The sequence below is a fragment of the Narcine bancroftii genome, chromosome 3 (genome assembly GCF_036971445.1).
Source record: "Narcine bancroftii isolate sNarBan1 chromosome 3, sNarBan1.hap1, whole genome shotgun sequence".
In the NCBI taxonomy this organism is placed as follows: domain Eukaryota; kingdom Metazoa; phylum Chordata; class Chondrichthyes; order Torpediniformes; family Narcinidae; genus Narcine; species Narcine bancroftii.
The window spans coordinates 44,680,673-44,706,076 of NC_091471.1; the positions used below are offsets into that span (position 1 = coordinate 44,680,673).

Consider the following 25,404-nt stretch of genomic DNA (forward strand, 5'->3'; position numbering starts at 1 on the left):
TATTCTGCTGCTTTAATCCATTTCTCAGATATCCAGAAAATGCAGTTAACCAATACACATCCAGTCCCGAGTGTTTAGGATAATCGGAAACGTATAAAATTTGGGAGCAGAAATAAGCCATTCAATTCATGGCTGATGTATTTTTCATTTCAACCTCACTCACCTTCTACCTTCCCCTCCCCCTCCCACCCCCCACCAAAACCTTTGACACCCAAGAACATATCAGCCCCTGAGTTAAATATACCTAACAACTTGGCCTCCACAGCCATATTAATGAATTCAAAAGATTCACAAACCTCTGAAGAAATATCTCATCTGCTCTAAAGGGACATCCTTTTTTCTCTTCCCCCCCCCCCACAAGGCTGTGTCAGCTGGTCTTAGACTTTCCCTTCATTTTCAATATTCAGAAACTTTTGATAAGATCCCCACTCATCCCTGTAAACTCCAGCAAGTACATGCCCAGGGACATCAAATACATCTTGTATGTTAACCATCTCTCGGATCATTCCCATAAACCTCCTCAGGTCCCTCTCCAACACCAGCAGATCCTTCCTTCAATATGGGGTCCAAACTGGCCTTCCACCACCAACTTTACTTGTGTATTCTCCTTTTATCTCTATGGATGTAGGTTCATACCACTCAATTATAGCATTGACACAAAGGAAAACCCAGGCCACTTAGCATGCTCTGCTCTAACTGCACTGCCTTTATTCACTATAGCTACTTCAAAAGTTCCTATCAAAAAACCTTTGGCTCATCACATGACCACCACAACCACAGACTCCCCTTCAGGCAATATTCCATCCCAGTTTAGATATACATCACTATTCTGTTTCTTCATTTGCACTTGCTATGAATCTTGTCAGTTTGTAAATCCACCATCTCTCTGTACTGCAAATTTGCAATGGAAAATAGACTTCAAACAACGCACATATCTCGGAAATAATTTTTTTTTTACAAAATTACAAATGCTTCAGAATTTAACCTTTGAATTCCAGGTAGAAATTTAGAAAACATGATTAACTATAGCACGCCTAATTGTGGGAGAATGGATGGTAAGAAAATCTCAGCAAAGTGAAGTATCAGATCGGTTTCTTTCTTTACAGATATGACCCAACTTAAGTGTTTACCAGATCTCTAAAATTTCAGCTGCGCTGGATGGGTCACGTCTCCAGAATGGAGGACCATCGCCTTCCCAAGATCGTATTATATGGCGAGCTCTCCACTGGCCACCGTGACAGAGGTGCACCAAAGAAAAGGTACAAGGACTGCCTAAAGAAATCTCTTGGTGCCTGCCACATTGACCACCGCCAGTGGGCTGATAACGCCTCAAACCGTGCATCTTGGCGCCTCACAGTTTGGCGGGCAGCAGCCTCCTTTGAAGAAGACCGCAGAGCCCACCTCACTGACAAAAGGCAAAGGAGGAAAAACCCAACACCCAACCCCAACCAACCAATTTTCCCTTGCAACCACTGCAATCGTGTCTGCCTGTCCCGCATCGGACTGGTCAGCCACAAACGAGCCTGCAGCTGACGTGGACTTTTTTACCCCCTCCATAAATCTTCGTCCGCGAAGCCAAGCCAAAGAAAGAAAAGAAAATTTCAGATACAGGATGAGAGATCTGAAAAGTTTTTGTCATAAGACTGAGGAAGAGAAAACTGACAGAAATAGCACTTGCCCTGAGGATAACAAAATAGATGAAGGAACATTTCAAGTGAAAGCTTCTGAAACAAATCAGGGTGCTGGAAAACTTAACATGGCAGGCAACACCATGGCGACAGATACAAAGTTAATGCTTCAGGTTGGTGATATTCCATCACAACAAAGGTTCAATATAGAAACAGGGCTTTCAAAGCAGTTTTCCACCCAAGTAGTTTCAATCCCTCCTCATTTTCCTTTTTAAGATGAATGAATAAATAAAACTAAACATTGAACTGCTCTAAAAACCAAGATTAAAAACACAAACAGTAAAACAAAAAGGCAATGAGGGATTTTTAAAATATTTTTTAAAAGATTTAAAAATTCCATAAAATGTTGCCCTTTTACACAAGGCCTACATTAGTCAGTGACACCATTTCCCAATTTTAAAAAAAGCAACACAACCTGCCATCACTAGCCCCAATAAAGGACGGATGTTGTAAGCTTCATGATTTTACTGTTCATACCAAGGAGGTCTCATGGAAGAAAATGTCATTCATTAGAGAAGGAAACAAAGTGGGGAAATAATAAAGGTTAGCATGCAAGTTCATAATTTATGAAACTCAACTTTCATTAAGAAATTCTTTACTTTAAGGCACCTTCTGCAGAAAGTTTGTTTAGCAGGCACAAGTGGAAAAAACCAAACTGCTGTTTAAGAAAAACTTTTGACAGAAACACTAAATTCCACACAAAAATTAAATTATGCTATTAACCAAAACACGCTGAAGTTGTTAAAAGCATTTCTCCAAATGTTGTGAATTCCTCTCTTCAAAATTATACTTAGAAAATGCATCTAATTATAGACCAGCCATGAAAATTATAAGGTCCCCAGTGTGAATATCCGCCACATGAACTTGTCAGTTTCGTGAGCAATTTGAATACAAATACAGTAAATGTTTAAAAAAAAGGCATGTGCAACTTGACAGGAAGGCTTTAGATTTTTTTGTTTAAGCATTAAAAGCTCAAGGTTCAATTCTCAGTTAACAAATTTTTTTAAGTCTTGGTCTAAAATGTGGCTTTTCTAACCAAAGAAATGGTGACAAATCGATCGCCATGGGAGGCAAAATAGCTTCTATTAAAACTGAACTCAAATTACTGTTGGCAGGACTGTTGTCAGCCTTATGCAGGATATTGGTACTAATATCCTAAAAACTTGCTATTAAACCAATATTTATCCACCACTCCACTTTTATCATCTGAAATTTTAAATTGATAGCTATTAGTAATTTACCCAAGTACTTAGCGGCTGAAAACTTTAGGTCTCAGTTCAAAAAGACAACACAAAACATTTACAGTTGGTGTTATGCATATTCCTATAGTATTTCAACCCCAATTTCTGGGAGAGGAAGTCAAATGAGCCACAATTTATATCTGGAATTGCAATGTGCAGCCACACTTGGAGAAAAATAGCTGCTGCATCGTGGCCAATTCACTACTGTACTTCAGACAGGTTGGCTTTTTTGAGCAGCAAATTTTGCTTTCTCGTAACTGTGGAGCTTTGGCCAGTCTAAAGTTAATGAAGACAATACCATGGCATCACTACGTTTACCAGTCTCAATTAAGACCATCAGCAGCAATGAAGTGAAAAATCTTTCCCTCAAATAGTCTAAACAGTTCCCTGCTGATGTGATTTCCATCACAGAATAATAGGAGAAAGTGGCCGAAGAACATAAAAGCAATTTAAGAGATGGTATTGTGTAATAAAGAGCCAAAAGGACAGCCATAAATAGAGTAAATACTTTCATTCCTGCCATAAAAGAATCAAAGGTGTGTGTGTGTGTGTTTTCTTTAAACTGCCAACATGCTACCATACACCAAACCTCAGCCCATTTCAAGGACACAGACACCATGTCAGAATACTTTTTATCTCAACTTCTAGAACATAAAACACATTTTGCACTTTAGCAGATGTGAAAAGACTAATCATCTTCACTGTACAAAAAGTTACGATAATTTAGGATAATAAAAACATGGATTTTAATTGATGTGATTTCACCACTGAGGTTTCCTTCATAAGTCTAGACAAGGATTCAATATCGCTTACACGTCTACTGAGTGAAGGTTAGAATTAGCAAGGATTTTGGTAATACGGATGCACTGGTATAAATGAAAATGTTCAGCAAGGAGCTTTCTACAATTAAGCATTTATTATGAAAGAGTGCCAGTTGAATAATTGTAAACATGGCCTGTTTCCGCTCCGTATATGGTTATATGGTAAACATTTGTGAACAAGAATACAGGATTGAAAGCTAACTTTGGTGCAGGAATTCCAATTGAAATGGCCTTTCCTATTTAAAGGCAAACAAATAAATCACACTCAAGGCAATTTAAATAACCATTTAATCTAGGATTAGTTGTGGGAGAATCTTGTTTAATTTCACAATTTAACACAAAATCCACACATTCCCAACTGTCAAGCACAGTCCCGTTTAACCAGCCCTTTCCTGACAATGAAGAATTGTAGATCACAAAGAAAATAATGGCTATTCTTAACTACAGTGATTTTTTTCTTCATTCTTCACCCACTCTATTCAATAATGTACACTATATACATGACAATTACATTGTGTTACACCATGTGGAAGTGACCCAATACTCACTCCTCATCCATTCAAGGTCATGGATTATTTTCCATTCTGCTAATCCTTCCCAAATCTTGCATCTCACATACCCACATTACAAGAAAATAGTTGTCTTTAGTTTTCTGTTCTTTTCTCCCCTTCTCAATATTGTTTGCTTCACATGTGTGACGGATATATTATATATAAAATATGTTTTAAAGGAGATAGATTGTGGAAGGGGGTTAGAGTGTAGGTCACAAACAAACACTTCACAAAACAGATCTGATTTAAAATGCAAGAGCCTTGCTGAAAGTGAGGCACCGAGAACCTTTGCAAAGACAATAAAAACTATTTTGGAAATGCTTTGCTAAGGAACTTCAAAAGCAGGTGTAAATGGATTGTTTTGAAAGCAACAGATGAACAGGCCCAGAAGATTGGGTCCGATTCCCAAATCTGTCTGGTTTCCAGTTTGCTGTTCATAGAGGTCATGTGGTTTTGCAAGTAGAGAGAAAAAAAAGACCAAACAGGCTTTCTCTAAGAGAGCGAGAGCTAGCAGCTTGTTTAAATCCCACTTTAAAGACGAGTTCTGAGTTCAGCCTGTTGAAAACCTTTGTGGTCCATACAAGAGGAAATGACTGGCTAGAATGTCATAAGGAAAACAAGAGGAACTCTGTGGTGACCTGGAAGAAGAGGTTATTATTTAGAAAACCTTGATGGGGCAAGGTTCTTCGGCAAGACACTGAAGTGATTGATGGAAGTAAATCAGTTTGTGTTTGTCCAATGAATCTCTCTCTAAAACCAACAAGAACCTTCCTGAGCGGTAACCATTAGAGCCTGATGTAAATTCATAAACATTAAATTCTATGCACGTTAAGAATTGCCTGATACCGATGAACCTGGGGGAGTGAGAAGTGAGATTGGACTATGAATCAAAGAACTTTTCTGAATTTATATACATTACATAAACATGCACTTAGAATTAAAAGGGGGTTAAGTTAATAGTAATAAGTTCATGTTTGATCCTGTTTTATGTTTAAAGGATATTAAAAGTAATTTTTGTTTGAGTAACCATTTGTCGGTGAATTTCTACTGCTGCTGGGTTTTGGGGTCCTCTGGGCCCGTAACACCTGAACTTCCCAAACTAAATTGTTGCCAGTTGATCAATGATGCTCTTCCAGTCTAAAAAATGTCCAAGAAGCTTTTGAATTTACCAAAGGTCAATTTGTTTTTGCTAACTCACCTTTCCTCACCCGTCCTCCTAATCCATAATATCAGGAGATGTTTGTTCACTGATGAATGGATAATTCCATTCATAGCTCCTCAGGAATTCAGGCAATGATGATCATGGCAGTGAACAACACATTCAAGAGTCTGAACTCCATTTCTTGATAATTGATCAGAAAGTTACCTGGACGAGTCACAAGAATACTGTAAAACCAAATGCTGGACGAACTCAACAGATCTTGCGGCATCCATACGAGGTAAAGATATATAACAGACTTTTTAGGCCTGAGCCCTTCGTGTTTCTTCATACCTTGAAGGAAGGTTCACACCCGAAACATCTTTACCTCCTTTCGACACTACGACAGCAGCTGAGGTCCTCCAGCATTTGTTTTTACGAAAATCAGTACCTGCAGACTTTCATGTTTCACCACAATACGGTGATGAAAAGACTGAAACAAGACCAAAAATATATTCACATCTACACCGCTTCACATGACTGGATGAGTGCCATTCCAACAGCAGTCATGAAACTTAACACCATCCAGAACAAAACCCAACTAGGACAACATTTAGTTCCCTCTTCATCAGCAACATACCGTATGCCATCATTATACCCACAGAACATAATTACAGCACGGAAACAGGCCGATTTAGCCCTTCTAGTCCACACTGATCCAAGTACCCTCCTCTAATCCCACTTACCAGCACTCTGCCCATATCCCTCCATCCCCATTTCATCCATATGCTTATCCAACTCTTAAATGACAAAATTGACCCTGCCTCTACCACCTTTCCCGGAAGCCCATTCCACACATTAACCACTCTCTGAGTAAAAACGTTCCCCCTCATGTTACTCCTAAACCTTTGCCTGTCAACTCTCAACCCATTACCTCTTGTATCCATCTCTCCTACTCTCAATGGGAAAAGCCTTTCTACATCAACTCTATCTATCCCTCTCATTATCTTAAACACCTCTATCAAATCCCTTCTCAGCCTTCTACGTTTCAAGGAATAAAGACCTAATTTGCTCAAGCTTTCCTTATATTCCAGATGCTGAAACCCAGGCAACATTTTTGTAACTCTTCTCTGCACTCTCTCTATCTTGTTAATATCCTTCCTATAAATCAGTGATCCTCAAAACTTTAAAATTTGACTATAAAATTTAAGTGATGTTAAACTCAATAAAAATATTTTAACAATGAAAGAAAATTGTGGTATCCTATATGCTGGGTCTAAAATCCGTACCGTGACAGCAAAACACCGCTGCCATCTTCCCACCAGCTCCGACGCCATCTCGCACATGCCGTGATAGTTATTTGCATAGTCTCAGCACTCCTCTGTAAGGTTCATCTGCCCAGTCCTACTGCCATCAACTCTGTGCCACCTTTAAATGGCGTGTTACAGGAGACGACAGTGGTTTATTTTAATATCCAAATAAACTTGAAATCTTTACATGGTCATTTGTATGAAAATATTGTGATTGCTGTTAACAGCATCCACTAGTTAACAGTAAGTGCCAGATTTTTATTTATTTTTTTTGCATGGGGGAGGGGAGGGGTCATCTGATACAAAGGGCATCACTCAAAACCAACATGTTAATGGAAATTCTGGGGTCATCCTACACTACACCATATACAGTACTACATATACAAAATGAAATTGCTTTACATCTCTTCCAGCAATGCCTCAGAAGCAACTTTTGCAATCATAAAAGGTGATGGGGCAACACTAACCCGACCATCACTAGCACTGGATCCTAGAAGTGGACAGCACTGCAGAAATGCATTTTAGATCATGGGCAATGGCCCATCAGAACTTCTCAAAATCAAACGGAAAGGGTAATTAATGTTGCCTTGGCTGGACGCCCTCATCCCATGAATGAAAAACCACCAAGGTACATTCAGAGATGGAAGGTAATTAGTCAATTCATCGAGGACACTAAATTAAGAACGGAAGAGTTGTTGTGGATAAAACACTACAGCAAGCTAATTTAATCTGGCATTTGAAATAATGAATCCAGTTAGTCATGGGAAGACAAAGAATGATGCAACAGTACAACAGAAATGTATTCATCCTTAGAAGTGAAACATAAACCAAGGCAATTTGACATCCACTTATGCCCTGCAGGGGTGAACAGCTTCTTGAACGAATCCAATGTGGGAAAGGTATATTCACATACAGTATACATGACTGACTTGGAAGAAGGTGAAGGAAGGATCAGAAGTACAAGTAAAATTTACAATGCTGAGGCATTTGAAGGGAAAGTTGATGTTGGTGTTATCTCACATGTAGGTCATTGGGTGCTATGAAACAGATGATGCATTGCTGCAGAAGATCCTGTTGATTGTACACCCTTCAGCATCAGAATAGCACTAGTCACATGGGAGAAGACCCCTAAAGGACAGTGATCATGGCAGTGGACCAGCAAGGGGCTCAATGGCTGATAGACTTTACAGGGAAATTGACCATGCGGTAGACCAGTGAAGGGCTCAGCAGCTGAGGGACACAGACTGGCTGTAGGTGTCTTATGGTTGGTGGACCCGCGCAGGCTGCAGGAGACTGGCTTGGAAGAACCAGGTATCAGGCCTGGGATTTGAGAGGGTGCTGAAGGCTTGCTGATCATGTCAGAGGTTTGGATCTGGAGCCTTTGCTCAAAACCAACATCAGTTTGAAATTCGCCCATGGTTTAAAAATCATAAAACTACCCCTCAAGATGACCAAAAGAGGAAAAGGGGGAACCTTGAGCAAGTCACAAGTAAAATGGAGAAATTTAAGAAAACACCATTAGAGATCAAAACATAACTACAGGTACTCCCCGATATGAGTCCATGTTCAGTTTCTGACAACTAATCATTTCTCGGAATGGCCGTATGCCACAACTGCATACTTACCTTGTTAATTGGCATCGCGGGGTCCGTAGCTGTGGCCATCTTGATTCCTGTGCACATGTCCAAGTCTTAGGTTAGCCCAAGCGCAATGGGCTCACGTATTAGAGTTTGTGAGAGTTAAGTGCCCTAACGATATTGAATTCACACCCTCAATTCTCACGCATGGGCCAAGTGAACTCCAATGCACAAACCCACCATACGTGCACCAACTGAAGGCTTGTGATGCACACAGAAATCAATATAGCCACACCCAGCTTACAGACCCCAGAACACCCACTAACAATTGCACACATTTTGGGTCTTACATGCACCTGTTATAGTTTGTCAAATTCAACATGAACCGGGTAATTTTTTTATTTTTTATATTTTTTTATATATGTTGCATGTCTGGATGGTCTTAAGTCACATAGGTCATAAATCAGGGACCACCTGTGGATTTAAATACAATATGTTAAAAAGTTAGTTTGGCAATCAAGATTCACATGTAATACAAAAAGTGTTTATTTGGCTTAAATCAGCCAACGGGTTTAACATGGTTATATAGATCAATTCAAATTATTGTTTCTTATATTTATTAAGGAATTCTCAACTTCTATAGTACAACGAACAGCTGAATACCTACGGGGGAGGAAAAAAAATCACAACTTCAAGAATAAATACAACACTTTTGTAAAGTTCTGGCAACCGTAACTGGACCACGTATAGGCCCAGATACAGTAATAAAACAAAAAGGGTATAAAAGTAACGAAAATCGTTTCCCCAACTGTACTCTATATACTTCAAATATATAGAAGCTCTGATGGTGAATGGATTTGTATGTATGGAAGGGGAGGAGGGGGGGAAGAGAGAGAGAGAGAGAGAGACTTTCATTTTTGTTTGTTGTGTTTGAGTGAAAAAGTTTAATTATACATTTAAAATGTCACTAGGCACATTTTTTTAAATAAAATATTCAAAGAAATTCTCATCTTAGTTTCATCTATTTTTATATTACATGTATACAAATAATTTGTTACATGCTTTCTTTTCTAAAACTATGTAAGCTCGCATGTTAAATACAAAAAAAATATTTTAAGAGAAAAAACGTGAAGTTTGTGAAATGCACTAAACAGATCTAGTCTTTCATATGCTGTTACAAAAAGACAAAACATAACAATAGACAAACAAATCCTTAATTGCTCTTCATCTAAATTTCATGACCCTTTAACTTTCTCAGATGGTATATTTTGTATTGATCAAAATTAAAACTACAGAAAATAAAAATTGATAGCCCATTATTTATGGATCACCATAAGTTCAAACCAACGCTCATCCATTCACATATTTGACATCACCATTTGCTGAACTAAAGCTCATTTCTACCAGATGGCAAAGAAATTCAGAAGCAGCCTATTTTTATGAAAAACATCCCTAGAAATGAGAAGGCATTTCAACTATAAACGCTGTTAAAGTTTTAATAGTAATCAATTTACAATAGAAAAAGCGTAATTGCAAATAGTTCGGGTGGTGAAGGCGGCCAATAACATATTTACCTTCATTGCTCGAGTAGGGCGTATATAATGCTGCCGTTATATAACATACAAATGGAATATTGTGTGTCAATCTGGTCAATAGAGGAAGGACGTGGAGGCTTTGAAAAGGATGCGGAAGAAATTTAACCAGGATTTCGCCTGGAGTGGAGGATAAGGAGAGGCTGGAGAATCTGGAGAATCAGAGATTGAAAGAAGACCAGATAGAAGTTTACAAGGCAATGAGAGCCATGCACAAGTTATGGAGAATTGTTTTACCTTGGGATAAAAATGTTAAGTACCAGAAGACATGCACGCAAGAGGAGAGGGGAAAATTGTGAGATGTGCAGGGCAAACAAATTGTGTGCATTTTTTGGATGTATGTACAAGGTGCCAGGTGCCTGGAATGGTCTAGAGGCCAGAGGTGGAAGCAGATACAATAGTTGTGTTTAAGAGGTCTTTGGCTATACTCAAAGATCAGGCATATGGATCATGTGCAGGCAGATGAGATTTGGACTAATTTGGCATAATTTACAGTGTAGACACCATCAGATGAAGGACCTGTTCCTGTGCTGTATAATTCTATCATCTCTGCTTAGGTTTCTTTCATTGCATGTTATAATGCAATAATCAGACTCCATCAAACTTGTTATCTCATAGATTTAGGAGAGATGCAATTAAGGCTTTCTATGTAAATATTAACTTTTCTCTAACATACACTGAAGAGCATGTGTTTAGATTGACCATTAATTATCTTTGGAATAAACTAAAGTATGTTACCAACAATTAATTACTCCTGGGGTATGGTTACTGGTGTGACATGGGCATACAAATCAAAGATAACCTGCTGAGGAAGAACAGACTTGTAGTTATATAGCACCAGCGCCTTTCATGTCTTTTTCTGAGTTTTCCAAAGCACTTTAATTCAATACTTCTGAAGTGTAATTACTGTTGTAATGTGCAAAGTGTGGCAGGAAACTTTAATTATATTTAGCCAGGTCCCACAAACAGCTTTCCGATAATGTTCAAAAAACCAGTTTCTGTGCCCTTGGATAAATCTTGGCCAGAACAACATGCTCAACCTCAATGTACAATTTTACATCCAACCAGGAAACCATAGAGATTGTCAATTCACTGGAGACTCTCCAAGAGGTGGCAACATCTCTCAGCAAGAAGAACTTCAAGATTCCAAAACCATGTGAGTGCTACTGGTGCCCAGACAACCTACTACAAGTGTACAGTTGTCACCTCGCTTTGGCAGTTGGGACCAGTTCAGGCATTGATAAGTATAATTGGGAAGGGCTTGCATATTGTAGTGTGAATTCAGCTTTAGATTTAGCAATAAAGACTTGCATAAACTGAAAAAAAAAGAGATTGTCAATTCACTGTTACATTCAAAAGATGGAAAAGCAGACAATGCAGCCTTTGATAGAAATATCAACTTAGATTCTTTTGCTCAAGTTTCATGAGTAGAATGCAAATCTAATACAATCCAAATTTGAGGTAGTGCTACCAATTCAACAACAGATAACAAACATGTACAACACTTCTCAATATTGATGCAAAAACAAACTTGTCTTTTTATAAAATTAAAAATGAAATATTAACAAAGAAGAAACTTCAAAGACGATTCTCCAGCACCTCCCCTCACCCCAACTCAAGGCTGAGATAGATGGTCTGATTAGATAGTTTGAAGACGACATGAAAATTTGTGAGGTTGCACTGGTCAAAAAAGTTGTCCTCGGAAAACAATGGAACATAAATCAGATGAAAAGTTGGATGGAGCAGACTGAATTCAATCCAGACAAGGGCAATGTACTTTGGTCAGTCAAATTCTGGTAAAACATGCTGTAGAGTAAATAGCAGAGACCTTGGGAGCATTGATGCACAGAAGAAGCTTAGAGAGCAAGTTCATAGGTCACTCAAAGCGGAAAATGTGGATAGGGTCGCAAAGATGCCTGCTTTAATGAGCTCTGGAATCAAGTACAAAAGATGGAGCATTGTTACAACTCCACAAAACATTGGTTAACCTGCACTTGGTGCACTGTGTATAGCTTGGTCACCATGCCACAGGATGGATGTGGTAGCAGGAGACAGTGCAAAGGAGATCCACCAGGACATTTCTTGGAATGGACGGCTTTCTTTACAAGGAATAGGATTCACTGAAAGGCGAGAGTCTGAAACATTAGAAGTTGATAAAATTATAGGGACCAGGGAGGTTTATAAAAGGTAGGAAGGAGAGAAAGACTGTCTTTTTCACCAGACAAGGAGACGAGAACTACAAGACCCAAGGTGAGAGGAGAGAAATTTACAGGAGATCCAAGGGCAAGTTTTTCCTGTGCTTGTGGTGGCAACTGTCTGGAACAAACTGCCAGAAGTGGTCGTAGAGGCAGATACAATTACAATGTTTAAAAGATATTTAGAGAGATCGGCGAAAAAGATTTAATGCAGGAAAATGGGATTAGCGTACAAAGGCATCCTGTTTAGTGTGGACTATATGGGCTGAAAGGGCCTCTCTCTATGATTCCAGGCCAAATGTTTATGTTGAGCTTCATGACGTGACCACATGCGCAGTTTAGTTCACCATCTCCAAGGAAAGATATATTTATTTTGAAGGCAGGCAGCATAGATTCAGTAAATTGATCCAAAGAATACTGAATAGCTAGAAAGTGAAGTTGTGATGCAGGATATGTTATGATCTTAATGAACGTCACACCCAAGTCAAGGGGCCCCAATGTTTACTCCAGTACATTTCTCTAGCATTCACAAAGACCCAAAAGCATCCTGTCACTTAAGCATGATTTTTTTTCCTGTTTACAATTCCGTCAGTTTCAAGTGGCTTATCGTTAGAAATTATAATTAATTGTTGGATGACTATTAAACAAAAACCATTAACAGCAACTTGAATTATATCCAAATTAACAAACAAGCACCAACTTTATGTGCCTCATCACAATGTTTTAGGCATTTGCAGGACTCGTATGGAACACAACTTGAACTATTGTAAGGCCTTGCTTGCTTTGGCACAAAGACCAAAATACCCTCGGGGGTCAGAGGAGAAAATGGAAGGCAAGTCCAAGGATGAGCACTTTGTCGCAGATTAGAACTGGTGCGCATCCTCAGGGTCCACAGGCACTCTACTCACCTGCTCTGGTTGAACTATGAATTTGCTCTCTCTCCACCCCCCCCCCCCCCCCCACATCCCTCCAACCAAACCAAATCCTGTAGTCAGGCTTCATCACCCCCATCACCAGCATTTCACTTGTCAGCTGGGGTGTGGTAGGAGGGAGGTAAGGTGCAGTAAACAGCCTTCACTCACGCTTATGGATGAATCTGCTTCTCCCTACCCCCTTCCTCCAACCAGCCTAAATTTTGTTGGGGGTGCCTCCCTCCCTCCCCCACCAGTTATCCCGTCCCTGAGTGAGAGCTCTGCAGTCAGGGCTGGGGGCAATAGATGCCACGCCTACAGCGGCTCTGGATGACGCACCAAGATACCGCTTTGCGTCAGGCTTCTCTATAAAAAGGCAAGTTCAGATTTTTCTGTGGATGGAGCCAGCCTCAAAGCAGAGGCCTCCAATAAAAACACAATGAGAATACTGCTATTGAAAAGAAAAGCTTGCAGTTTTCAAACACAAATAGGCAAATGTTCTCCAGTGACTGAATGTGTTAAATGCACCATTAACACCCAGGGTGAGCAGTGCTAGGGGACAGAGTGGTGTGTGGTTGGGGGGGGGGAGGGGTGGTGGTGTGGGGAGGTTGGGGCAGGCAGAGGAGGTTTGTCAAAATATACAACTATTACTGTAAAATAATTCAGGGTTGAGGAAAATGGTTGCAAGCAAGGCATCTCATATTTCTGGGACTAAATGGATCTCAAACAGAGCCATAACGTTCAACAGAGCAAGGATAAGAGGGGACAGTTGAAGGAAAATTGAGGAAGAGAAATAACGCAGATACACTACAAACATTGTGTTACTTTAGTTTGACTAATACTATATACAGTTCTTTACAAGCAGCAAAGATCAAAAGAAACTTCAAAGGACTTTCCCCTTCAAAGTCAGTCAATTCCAATCCAAATGGTTTACACATCCTTACTAGAAGATAAAATTTGCCAGCAAATGTCCAACGAGCCAGTGTTAACTTAAGAGCATCTTGCAAAGGAAAAAGACCAAGTTCAGGGAACACAACTAAATTATTTGAAGCATTCCCAGAACAAAGTAAGATAGCAAAAGGTACAGATCGCACAGATCTCTCAAGATAACTACAGAAATGACAGAATAATTTGTGGAATCATCACAAAAGGTCAAAGTACCATAAAATATATATTGTTTTAAAAATCACACCATCATTTAAACTACTGATCTCTAAGTGTGTTTCAAGCAGCAAATGAGTCAATTATCTTTGATCAAAAAAATAAGGTATATTCCAGCAATTAAACACACTAGAACATTAGATCTCCGATCAGACATCAATGACTAAAAAAAAAGTCGCAATATAAAGATTTCCGACAAAAGAAAATCATTCTTCTTCTCCCACTGATGTTGCTTGACCTGCTGAGCTCCTGTGGCAGATCGTCTTTTTGCTCCAGATTCCAGCATCTCCAGTCTCTCTTGTGTCTTGCAATCTACCCGCCTGTGTACAAGATGAAACGTGATTTTACATGGAAGACTCAAGAGACAGCAGATGCTCAAGTCTGAAGCAAAAAACAAACTGCTGCTGGAATGCAGCAGGTCAAGAGGCACCTCAGGTATGTAAAGGAACAGAAGGAAACTGCTTGAGAGCCACTTTACTTTTTAGCAAGTTCCAAACAATTCCTTTTACTCAATGTTGATTGCAAGATAAACAATAACCAGGATACCAAAGATAAGTTTGGAAACAGCCCCTTTGGCACAACCTATCACTCCCGACCAAGGTATTTTCCTGCACCAGTCCCATTTAGCCCATATCCCTCCAATCCTTTTCTATTCATGAACCGGACTAATTTTTTTTTTAAATGTTGCAATTGTAGCCCAATTCCTCCGATATTTCATTTCAACCTCCACCAAACCCCCAACACCCAATGTGTGAAAAACAGCTTGCTTAACAGCTCCCCTTTAATACTGTCCATCCTCACCTTAAACCTTATATTCTCCAGTTTTAGACAATTGCTACTCTTGGAAAAGAGATTGTCATCATCCACCTTGACCAGAGCTCTAAAAGACCAGCCTCAGCTTCCTTCACTGGGGAAATGAGCCCCAGCTTATTCAGTCTCTCCTTACGACTCAGTCCTCCAGTCCTGGCAACATCCCTGTGAATCTTTTATTCCCCACCCCCCCCCCCATACCATCTACCTTAATCACTTCATTCCTACAGCATGGCAACCAGAATTGCACAAAATAATCCTGTACAGCCTCATCAACATTTTATACAGCCATTGCATCACATCTCACCTCTTCTACTCTTATGAAGACAAGTTATGCTACTTTGTCTGCTTTCAGGAAATTATGTACTTCTGTTCTTTGGTCTCTGTTCTAAACATTCTCAAGCCCCCTTCAATTTCCTGTGCAAGTGTTGCCTGAATTAATTTCCCAAAACTCATCATGACACATTTCAACCTAGTCAATATCCTCTATCACTTTCATGTTTGTATGTCCATCTAGAAGCCTCTAAAATTATATCACTCCTCTTGGCAGCCCATTCTTGGCATCCACCACTCTAAAATACTTGTCCTGCACCACTTCTGCCCCTCATCTTAAGCACACATCTTCGGGTTGGGTGATACTTGTCCTGGAGCAAAAAATTCTGTCTGTCCACCCCATCAAAGACTCTCACGGTTCTATACACCTTGATCAGCCTCCTACACTCCAGAAAATAAAAACAAAGTTTGTCCAATCACTTCACAGAACACATACCCTCTAAACCAGGTAATATCCTGGTAAACCTCTTCTGTACCCTTTCAAAGCCTCACACCTTTCTTGTAAATGGGAGATCAGGATTGCACACAGTATTCCAAGTGCAGCCAAACCAATTTTTTTTTTATATATATAGCTGAAGCGTTACCTCCTTGATTTTATATGTATTGCCAAGCATAACATTCACCATCTTATCGAAGTGCACAGCCATTTTCAATGATCTATGGACCGGAACCCTGAGATCCCTCTGCTTATCCAAATTTACCTTGCAGTTGACACCTCACATTTGTCCACATTAAATGCCATCAGCCATTTCTCTGTAAATGACCTATATTCCATTGTATTCTTTCATAACTCTTTACAGCGTCCATAACTCCAGTAATCTGTCATCATCTGCAAATTTATAAACCCACCTGCCTACTTACTCCACCCAAGTCATTAATGCATTTCATGAATGATAGGGATACCAACATTGATCCTTCTGGAATACCCCTGGTCACATGCCTCCATGACTTCCCATCATCCAAGGCTCTTACCTTGTCATCCTTATCCTTCCTTCACATTGGAATATGCTAGTCCTGGATTCTATTTATTTGATCCTTAACTAACTGCCAGTTGCAGGTATGCCTGATAACAGCTGCTCTCAATTAATTCCCTCTCCAGTCAGAACTTTCCCTTTCTCAATTTTGTCTTTATGTAGATGCTCAAGCCTATCCTTGTCCTTGAAAGTTAAAGAGAGGGAAGGCTTACCCAAGTTAAATTCCATCTCCCATTCCTTGGCCCACTTTCCCAGTTGATTGGGATCTTATTGTGACCTTTGGCAACCTTTTTCATTGCCTACCACACCACCAATTTTTGTGTCATCTGCAAACTTACTAATCATGCCAACTGATTTCACACCCAAACTGTTAATGCACATGACAAATAGTAGGGAAATCAACACCAATCCCTACAACATAATCACTGGTCACAAGCCTCCAATCTAATAAACAATCCTCCACCCCCACCTTCTGAATCATCAACTAAATTAATTTTGTATCCAACTGTCTAGATCAGACCATCACAACCTTTTGGCCGTATCCTCCTTATGACTCTGCTCAAAGTTTAAGAGACCCCTTCCTGTGAAGCTGTTACCTTTAGTTAATTTCTTCCATACTTCTTTTCCACATAGAAGACACAACATATTTCATGATTTCAGTCCGCAGCCTCCCTTAAATTAGCTGTGACTCCTTCGGGTCCCCATTGAGAATAGTTAGCCTAGATCACTCATCATTCCTTGAGATATCAATTTCCAAACCTTGTCAAAATCCTCAATAAAGTTGTTGCAGACAATGTCCAAAGCCTGGCTTTGAAATTTCTCAATCATCTCTCTGAAACGCAAATTCTGAAGAGATGAACTCCCACACTCAAAGCTATGCCGACTATCCCTAATCAGTCCTTGCCATCCCCAATGCAGATATTTTGTCTCGGAAATAGCTCCAGCAATTTTCCACCACTGATGTTCAGCTCACTGGCCTGTAACTCCCCTTTTCTCCCGCCCCCCCCCCACCTTTCAGCCCTTCTTAGTCATTAGTCACCCAGTAGCTTTCTGTTGCCTCACCTATGGTTAAGGAAGATGGAAATACTTCTGCCAGGGCCACTACAATTTGCCAGCGATTTATCCTCAAGAAGAAAAAATGTTCTCTGCTGTTAAATCAAAGTGTGTCATGACATTGGTGTCCTCTTCTGAATTCCCCGGCTTCCATTAACTTCATCCTTAAGAGACGAGATGCAACTCAATCAAGACCTCACCCATCTCACACGGCTCTAAACACAGACGGCCACACTGATCCCCAAGGGAATCTATTCTTCCCCTACTTAGCCTTTTATACTTAACAAAGTTATCAAATCTTTTTGGATTTTCTTTTGCCTTAAAATGCTCCATCAAAGAAAAATAAACCATGAAAGCTCGAGGCCTGGAGTTTAGAATGATGAACAGGGATCTCACTGCAATCGACTAGGTAAGAACTGGATAGAGTGGATGTGGAGAGGATGTTTATAGTACTGTAATGGGACACCATCTCTAGAGGAGAAATTTCTTCAGCCAAAGAGTGGCAAGTCTGTGGAATTCATTGCCACAGTCATCTGTAGAGGCCAAGTCCCTGGGTATACTTAAAGCAGAGGTTGACTAGTAAGGGTATCAAAGGTTTTGAGGAGAAGGCAGGACAATGGAGTTGAGAAGAAAAATGATTCAAATGGAAGAGCAGACTCACTAATTCAGCTCCTATGTTGCGTGGTGTTACATTCATGTCCGAGCAGAAGACCCTTAATTAAACATCTCATCAAAAAGATGGCAAACCAGTTACAAGATTTTGGTTACAAGTGCCAGCTTGATTTTTTGCTCACGGGTCGGACTTGTCACCACGATCTTCTGACTCCAGGTGTTTGTTCATTTTTGAAGAATAGAACAAGGCATTTCACCTGAACAATTCTGCCTAAGAAGTCACCTTCAACAAAACAGAAACTAGTATCTTTAGGTGATCAAATGATCTGCCAGTGTAAACCAAAAGACGAGATTAACTGGAAGCTTCTTTTCCTTTTAATACAGGTTTATTGCAAATGTCCTGCAGCATAGTTATTTGGAGCATAAATGTGCACCCTTTGCTCTCTTGGGATAACAGACTGCAAGGGTGGAAATTTAATGGCTATCCATGGTCTCCTTCATCCTTGCACTGAATTTTAGTCACGACTCAAGAAAATATTTACCGGTATATACCTCTTCAATGGTAATGAATTCAAAAAGCCTGTTGGTTCTTTCAACCATTCATGCTCGGACTCAGAATGTGGGAGAGGGAAAGGAGTTGCAATTTTTTTACTGCTGCCCACTACATTCTTCTTCAAGATAAAGATTAACAATATTAATCTGAAGGAAGACAAAGGGAGTCCAACAGCCCACCAAAAATTTCATATTTTCAACAGGGTTGAAGTCCATGCAGCTCATAATTTGCTGTAATTGTTCAGACCAATAAGGCTTTGCTTTTACCCCAAACCAAGTTGTACATCACTTTTGAACAAAATTGAATGGAGAAACGAATGTAATCTAAAAGGTCAAATTACTACATGCAAGCCACTAACTATTTCACTGAAGCAATTGGTTTGAGTTGTGATGAACCAAGATGTTCATTTTTAACATGTATTCTTTATTTCTATTAACTAGTATAGTAATTTTCATACTTAATTTGAAATACCTTGATTTCTAAATACAACGCTTTTTTGTCTGCTCCTTTCTCCCTCGACAACCCCCCCCCCCACCATTTCCCCAGTCAACGCACCAGAATTTTTAACATAGACCACGCTAAGTGTGCTTAATTCTGACGTGTCAACATAAAACATGACAACAAAGCCATCTTACTTGGACAAAAGAGGTTACGTTTCCATGTGAGAGTGGGGAAAAAAAAAGACATGATTAATGGTGTTCCTCGTATGAAGGTTTAGCCAAAAAGCTGTCAGGCATCTTTTTTAGCAGCAAAACAAAGAATGGCACAATTGAAGGCAAGTTCCAGAGTCGGCTACACGAGGGTGGATTTGCCTCTTCACACGCCATGGTCGACTTCTGATTTTAAACATAAATCCAACAATCTGCTGAAAATATAACAAGGACGTTTGTGTTCACTACAAAATTGTTGGTTACACCCCTCAGTACCTACAATCAATATATTATGGCACCTCAATTAAATGGAACAAAACAGTAAGCAAACCGCCAAAACTGTGAAAAAAATAAAACTATTCAAAAGTCAAGACAACATGTACAAAACATCTTTAGGAGGCACTTGTATTTTGCAACTAAATTGCAATGTTAAACCCACCAGGCCAAGTAAAGCTGTCAGAACCTTTTGAAATTCAAAATGAAAACCCTTTGGGCTATCCATGCCCAGCTCTATGCAATTGCTCATACAATTGTTACTTAGGGCCTGCCAAATCTGCCAGCCTGACTTTTACACTTGCAGCGCAACAATCAGGAACAAACAACAGTGAGCCATCTTGCTCCTTGTAATTACTCAATTTAACCCTTTACATGTCCAAATAGGCACTCAGACATCAACATTTTTTTTCGAAAAAGCCAAAATTAAGTATTTTTCAACATATAGGTTTATTCAGATTAGACTACACATGACCCTCCAACTGCAATTTTAAAATCACTTTCAGGTATTCCAATGCAACTATTCATGAAAATTTGCAAAAATCATTTTTCACATTTATACAATTCCATATTATAGATTTTTATCATTTCTACTTTTGCTAAATCAACATAACTGCACAAGAAGCACGATGTGCAAAATGCAATTAACAAGAAAAAAAGTGAAGTGCTACTTCCTGAAAATTGATAAATTCAGTTACACAACATATTGTAGCCCAGAAAGAAAATCTAGTATTCCTGAATGAAAGAAAATATCTGCTTCAATTGCAGGGAAAAAATATATATTATGCAAGACCAGAAACTCAACACCTATTCAAAGGTATAGCTAAAATAATTTCCAATCAATTAAAACAAAATTCACCAATGCATTGTTTTAATTCATTTGGATTGAAAATATTTAGCTTTCAACCAAATTATGCGTCTGAAAAAAAAAATCAGTTATTCTTCTGGTCATAGTTCTCCTTGTTTAATTATCTTTCTACAAGATAACAACAAAATTCCAATCTGGAATGGCTGTTTTACCAACCTAAACTTATCTTGTACTTTAAAAAAAAATAAGCAGGCAGAAAAAGATCTTATTTGTTCCTATTTCAAACAAACCAAAATTAAAACCTAATATCAAATATGTCATTCATTTAACAGGAACCGTCGGCATCCCCTTCCTACCCCAAAACAATGTGAATCAATGCCAGGGAAAAAAAAACTGAAATTTTAGTTATCTTGATCATTCAGGGATAACATTTGTAAGAAAGTATCACCACAATGTGCATCTTTTTTAATGTTTTATACTTTTTTTTTAATTCTACCTCTTACTATGCACTTTGTTTTTAATTAAAGGTCTTTCAAGAGAAAGTGTAAAATGTAAATACTCCACACCTAGAAATTATATTTTGGAATACAATAGTCAGTGACAAAATAACCAATAATTTTCCACAAAATGCAGCAAAAACACTAGAGGACAATAAAAAAACCTCATAACAAATGAAGCTTGCAGAATTAATATTTTGTGCAAAAGATACTGGTGTGAAAAAAAATTAAATTTTCTTTGACTTTATTTCACAAACCCATATAATCCATAAATATATATAAACCCTAAGCGGAAGAAGCCCCATGAGCACCTTTCATCACAGCTCTGATTTTAAACCAAAAGGGATATTGAGGTTAAAAACAAAATTTGAGTCGCAACTTAAGTGTTTATGAGTGTACTAAATATTAGGGGTAGGAGAGGGGTTAAAGGTGGAACTGGGCTGGTACAAGATTTGAAACCGGCTGATCCACAAAGCTGAATAGCCATCAAAAATAAAAGGGAGAAAAGCTAGAGTCCAAATCATTTGCAAACCTAACAAGATTTGTGAGAAAGTATCACAAGAATGTATAACTCAATATGTACCACACATAATATTACATTTCCATCCATTACTACTGATGTTTAGTCATTGTTTACGTTAGATTCAGCATAAAGGATTCGTTTACCAAAAGCCACTGAGATTTACAGTAATGTGCAACATTTCCTTACAATAACAGAAATAAACCTCAATTTCAAATCAATTTTGCAGAAACCAATTTATTTTCATTAAATACAGGAAATGAAACAATGTGGAAAATAAATTGTGAACTACCTTCAAGTACCACAATAGAATGGCAACTTTTCCCAGAGAAAAATACCCATTGCAGCAGCTTGTTTCCTCCACCTCCCCCCCACCAAAAAAAAATTGGTTTGAATCATAATACTGTGAATTACAATGTCCTACATTGAAAACAACCTCCAAGATAACATTGCAATTGGGCAGAATTTAGAGGCTTTCAAAACTTCAGGTTATAAATGTCATCCAAGTGCAGCTCCAATTTTATTTAATTTCAACATTCAATATTTGCTCTCAATTATTTTCAAACCATTCCGCTACTGGAGTTCAAATTGACAAAGTGATCAGAAAATCTGGATAGAAAAAAGAACCCCATTACCTCTGAAATGATGTTAATATTTTCCATACATCTGAATGATTTTATCTTCAAGAAACGTCCTTAAGTTTGGGTTTGAAAATTATGATCTGTGTAACTTTATTTTCTCCACTAATGTATCAAAATGCACAACTCTTTCATTTAAAGACTTTTAATTCCTGTGCCTGGTTCCTAAAGAACCTAGTATTAAAAAAAAAACCCACAGACTATGCCAGAGACCATCATTGCAATCAAATATGAAAATTCCTAACGAGTCAGCATTGTTTAAAAAAAAACTTGTAGTTTAAAAAGTGCATGCATTACAATCTAACCTTTTTTTAAAAACTTATCCAATTCTTTTTCATTCAAAATAATTCCTGAGGATTTTAGCGCATGCACAGGCATCAATGTATCTCTGTCGAACAATGAATTTTTAAGTGGCAGGTGTTCTGTCATCTAAACAAAACTTGATTAATAAAGATCCTTTCACTGAAATTCAGCTCCCCTTTATAAAGTATCTAAATTCCACTGATATCAATGTGTTGCAAAAGCTCCAAGTTCGAGTGAATCAATTATCCAAAAATCAAACGGATCAAGTTTCTCCCAACATACCTGCAAGAAGCATCTCTTCCCCCCCTTTCCCTGCCCCACCCCCAGAACAAACTTAATTCACTGCTCAATATTTTCCAACTGGAGAGAATGCACGACATCCAAATTCATTTCATATTCGCAGACTGTTGTAACTAACCCCGTCTCTTGTTTTCCTCTAAAAAGAGGAGCCAACGAACCATCAACCTGCTCAATCCGTAATTCTCGACTCGTGTTAATATCAGAAATGGGGCCCCGCGAGTTAACGTGCGTGAGATGCAATTTCTCAGCGCCTGCCTTCAACTGGTCGAAGACGGGTCAGAGGAGCGATGCAAGTTCGTTGGGACCATTTAATCCCTCAATCTCGATCGGTCGAGAAACGAAGCTGAAAACACAAATGTACAAACACCAAGTAACGAGTGACATACTTGAACCCCCGAAATGGCCACTTCCCAGGGACGTTGGTCCATTCTTGCCACTACTCACAGGCGGTGAAAACATCTACAAGAAATCAAATTGCAACAAAATGTTTTACAAACTGCTCGCTCTGCCCCCCCCCCCTTGAAAAATAAGTCAAATGGCTCAGATTTCCACATCAGACTTTTTCTTTAAATGACAGCATCTCCTCCTGACGCCACGCAGCAGTGGCAACTCGTTTCTCACTGCTGGAGGGGGGGGGGGGTGGGGGGTTGAACCCCCCCCCCCCAAAAAAAAGCCCAAAAGTCGATGTGAAAAGTTTTCGCGGCACTTCTTCGCGCAGATCTTACCATCAAGACGCCTGCGCCCCTTTTGTCACGATGGGATCACCGATTAACTCTTCCAGCCACTTCTCTGCCAGCACAAACGTTAAGGAGAGAGAAAAGCAGCGGAAAAAAAAGGAAAGGGATTGAAATCGCCACCGGCTACATTTCCGCCTGGCGCTCCCCTCCTGACCAAACTTCCGAAACCCATCTCTCAGAGAGATGCTCCTCCAGTCACCATCAAAAGTGCCCTATTTCAACGCGACCTCCGGGAGAAAATAAAAACCCCTTCGGAGGATTAGGAATTAAGTGGGACTTGTTTATTTTTTTTTGGAGGGGGGGGAGGTGAAGTTTCACATTGTGGCTCCATTGCTAACTGCACAGAGCATTGTGAGAGGGGAAGGGGGGCTGCTGTCTGAACTGGCCACCTCTTGGAGGGAGAGAGAGAGAGAGAGCCCTGCTGGACTCGAGATCTTGGCCGTGCACTCGCCTTCTCACCACCTGCCATGAATGGGTTCTCTTACCGCACTGAAATCCAGTAAATCGCTCAGCTCTTTGTCCGTCCCTAAGGCAGCCATTCGCTGTTGGTGATGCATTTTGACAAAATTACACAAGCCTAGAAACATGGAAAATCAGAAACGAATTCCCAAGTTTAATGTTTTATTTCTTCTCGCCCTCGATTTTAAACAATTCACCAGACTTCGAGTTGCAAAACACCCGAATGCACAAACGAACAAGACGGAATCACTGGAGTCGCGGCATCATTATGCAACAGGAGGTACTTCAATGAATGAATCCGACATCGATTCCCCCCTCAAACTCCGAGCTCCACGGCTCTCGATACTCAATGCAATTTGCTTCCAAACACCCCTCAAAATGACCACACGCATCTTCCGAATAAGAAACAAAACATCAGCACTGTTTTCATTTTAAAAAAAATCCCTACACTTTTTTTTTTTAAAAAGGCCTTGATAAAAAAAAATTCCCAAGTGGATAATTTGGAACACCATTCCACCAGCTCCAAAAATCCAACGTTTAAGCAAAAACACTTGTTAATTGTTATCTTTCTGGCGACAAAATCTTATTCAACATGGACTTCTCAACTCCCGCTCCAATGGAATTCGACCCCAAACTTTTACTGCAACAATGGCATCTTCACGGTTTTAATAAAATTACCTTGATCTCTTTTTTAAAAAATTATCCAAATAACTCCTTTGATCAAATATTTAAAATGTTCAACTTTTTTTTCCCCCCCAGGAAAGGGAAAACCACAAATGATCTTTCAGTCCAACGTGTATGTGTCCTATTTCCTCCCCTTCCTGACGGAGATATAGAAATTAAGAGAGTTGAGGTGGTTGGAAAGTTTCTGGAGGTTCTCCAGTTTGTGAAGATGGAAACATTGCTCCTCTCATTTGTAACAATGTGACATTTTAACAAGGGGGGGGAGCCACAATGTATCCAATCAATATCCGGGACATTCCTGACCTTTTGTAACCCGCCGTTACGCGGCGCTGTTTGTCTCTAACACTGCCTGAGGGTCCTCACAACATCCACCTCAACATCTCCGTCCAGCCACTTCCATGACAAAATGAGCCCCCCCCCCCCCACCCGCGGCACGATGATTCCCTTTGAACGGCTGCGCCTCTGCCTGCGGTGGCTGCAACATCACGAGGCAGCACCTGAAACTGTTCCTCAAAAGGCAACTTTGCGAATGGAAATGCAACTGTGTCGTTTGCAATGTCCAACTGAAATAAAATGGAAGCGATTCGTTATTTTTGCTCGATCGCTCGGGGAGGGGGGGGGGGGGAATTTAAAAAAAAAACGTTCATGTGCGGCTGAGGATGGAAAGGGAACGGGGAGGGGGGTAGAGAGGATGGGGAATGGACTTGGGGAGGGGGAGGGAGGCTGGGGGGGGAGGGAGGCTGGGGGGGGAGGGAGGCTGGGGGGGGAGGGAGGCTGGGGGGGGAGGGAGGCTGGGGGGGGAGAGGGAGGCTGGGGGGGGAGAGGGAGGCTGGGGGGGGGGAGGGAGGCTGGGGGGGGGGAGGGAGGCTGGGGGGGGGGAGGGAGGCTGGGGGGGGGGAGGGAGGCTGGGGGGGGGGAGGGAGGCTGGGGGGGGGAGGGAGGCTGGGGGGGGGAGGGAGGCTGGGGGGGAGGGAGGCTGGGGGGGAGGGAGGTTGGGGGGGGAGAGGGCGGGGGC

The 25,404-nt window shown here is 40.1% G+C and overlaps 1 protein-coding gene across 6 annotated transcripts in view; it reads right to left on the bottom strand.

Annotated features, from left to right (window-relative positions):
* The window catches only part of LOC138757126 (transcription factor 4-like), a 664,743-nt gene extending 639,874 nt beyond the window's left edge, over positions 1-24,869 (bottom strand). For 2 of the 6 annotated variants that reach the window (XR_011353352.1, XM_069923936.1), the window contains exons 1-3: positions 24,384-24,866; positions 23,732-24,097; positions 22,896-22,968 (exon numbers count right to left, since the gene is read on the bottom strand). Coding sequence is in view for 5 of the 6 variants with exons in the window: in XM_069923936.1 (XP_069780037.1) it covers positions 22,896-22,968; positions 23,732-23,833 (175 nt within the window). In the remaining variant the exon portion in view is untranslated. The other 4 variants (XM_069923937.1, XM_069923938.1, XM_069923940.1 and 1 more) reach the window with 4 other exon arrangements.
* Between the last annotated feature and the right edge of the window lie 535 nt (positions 24,870-25,404).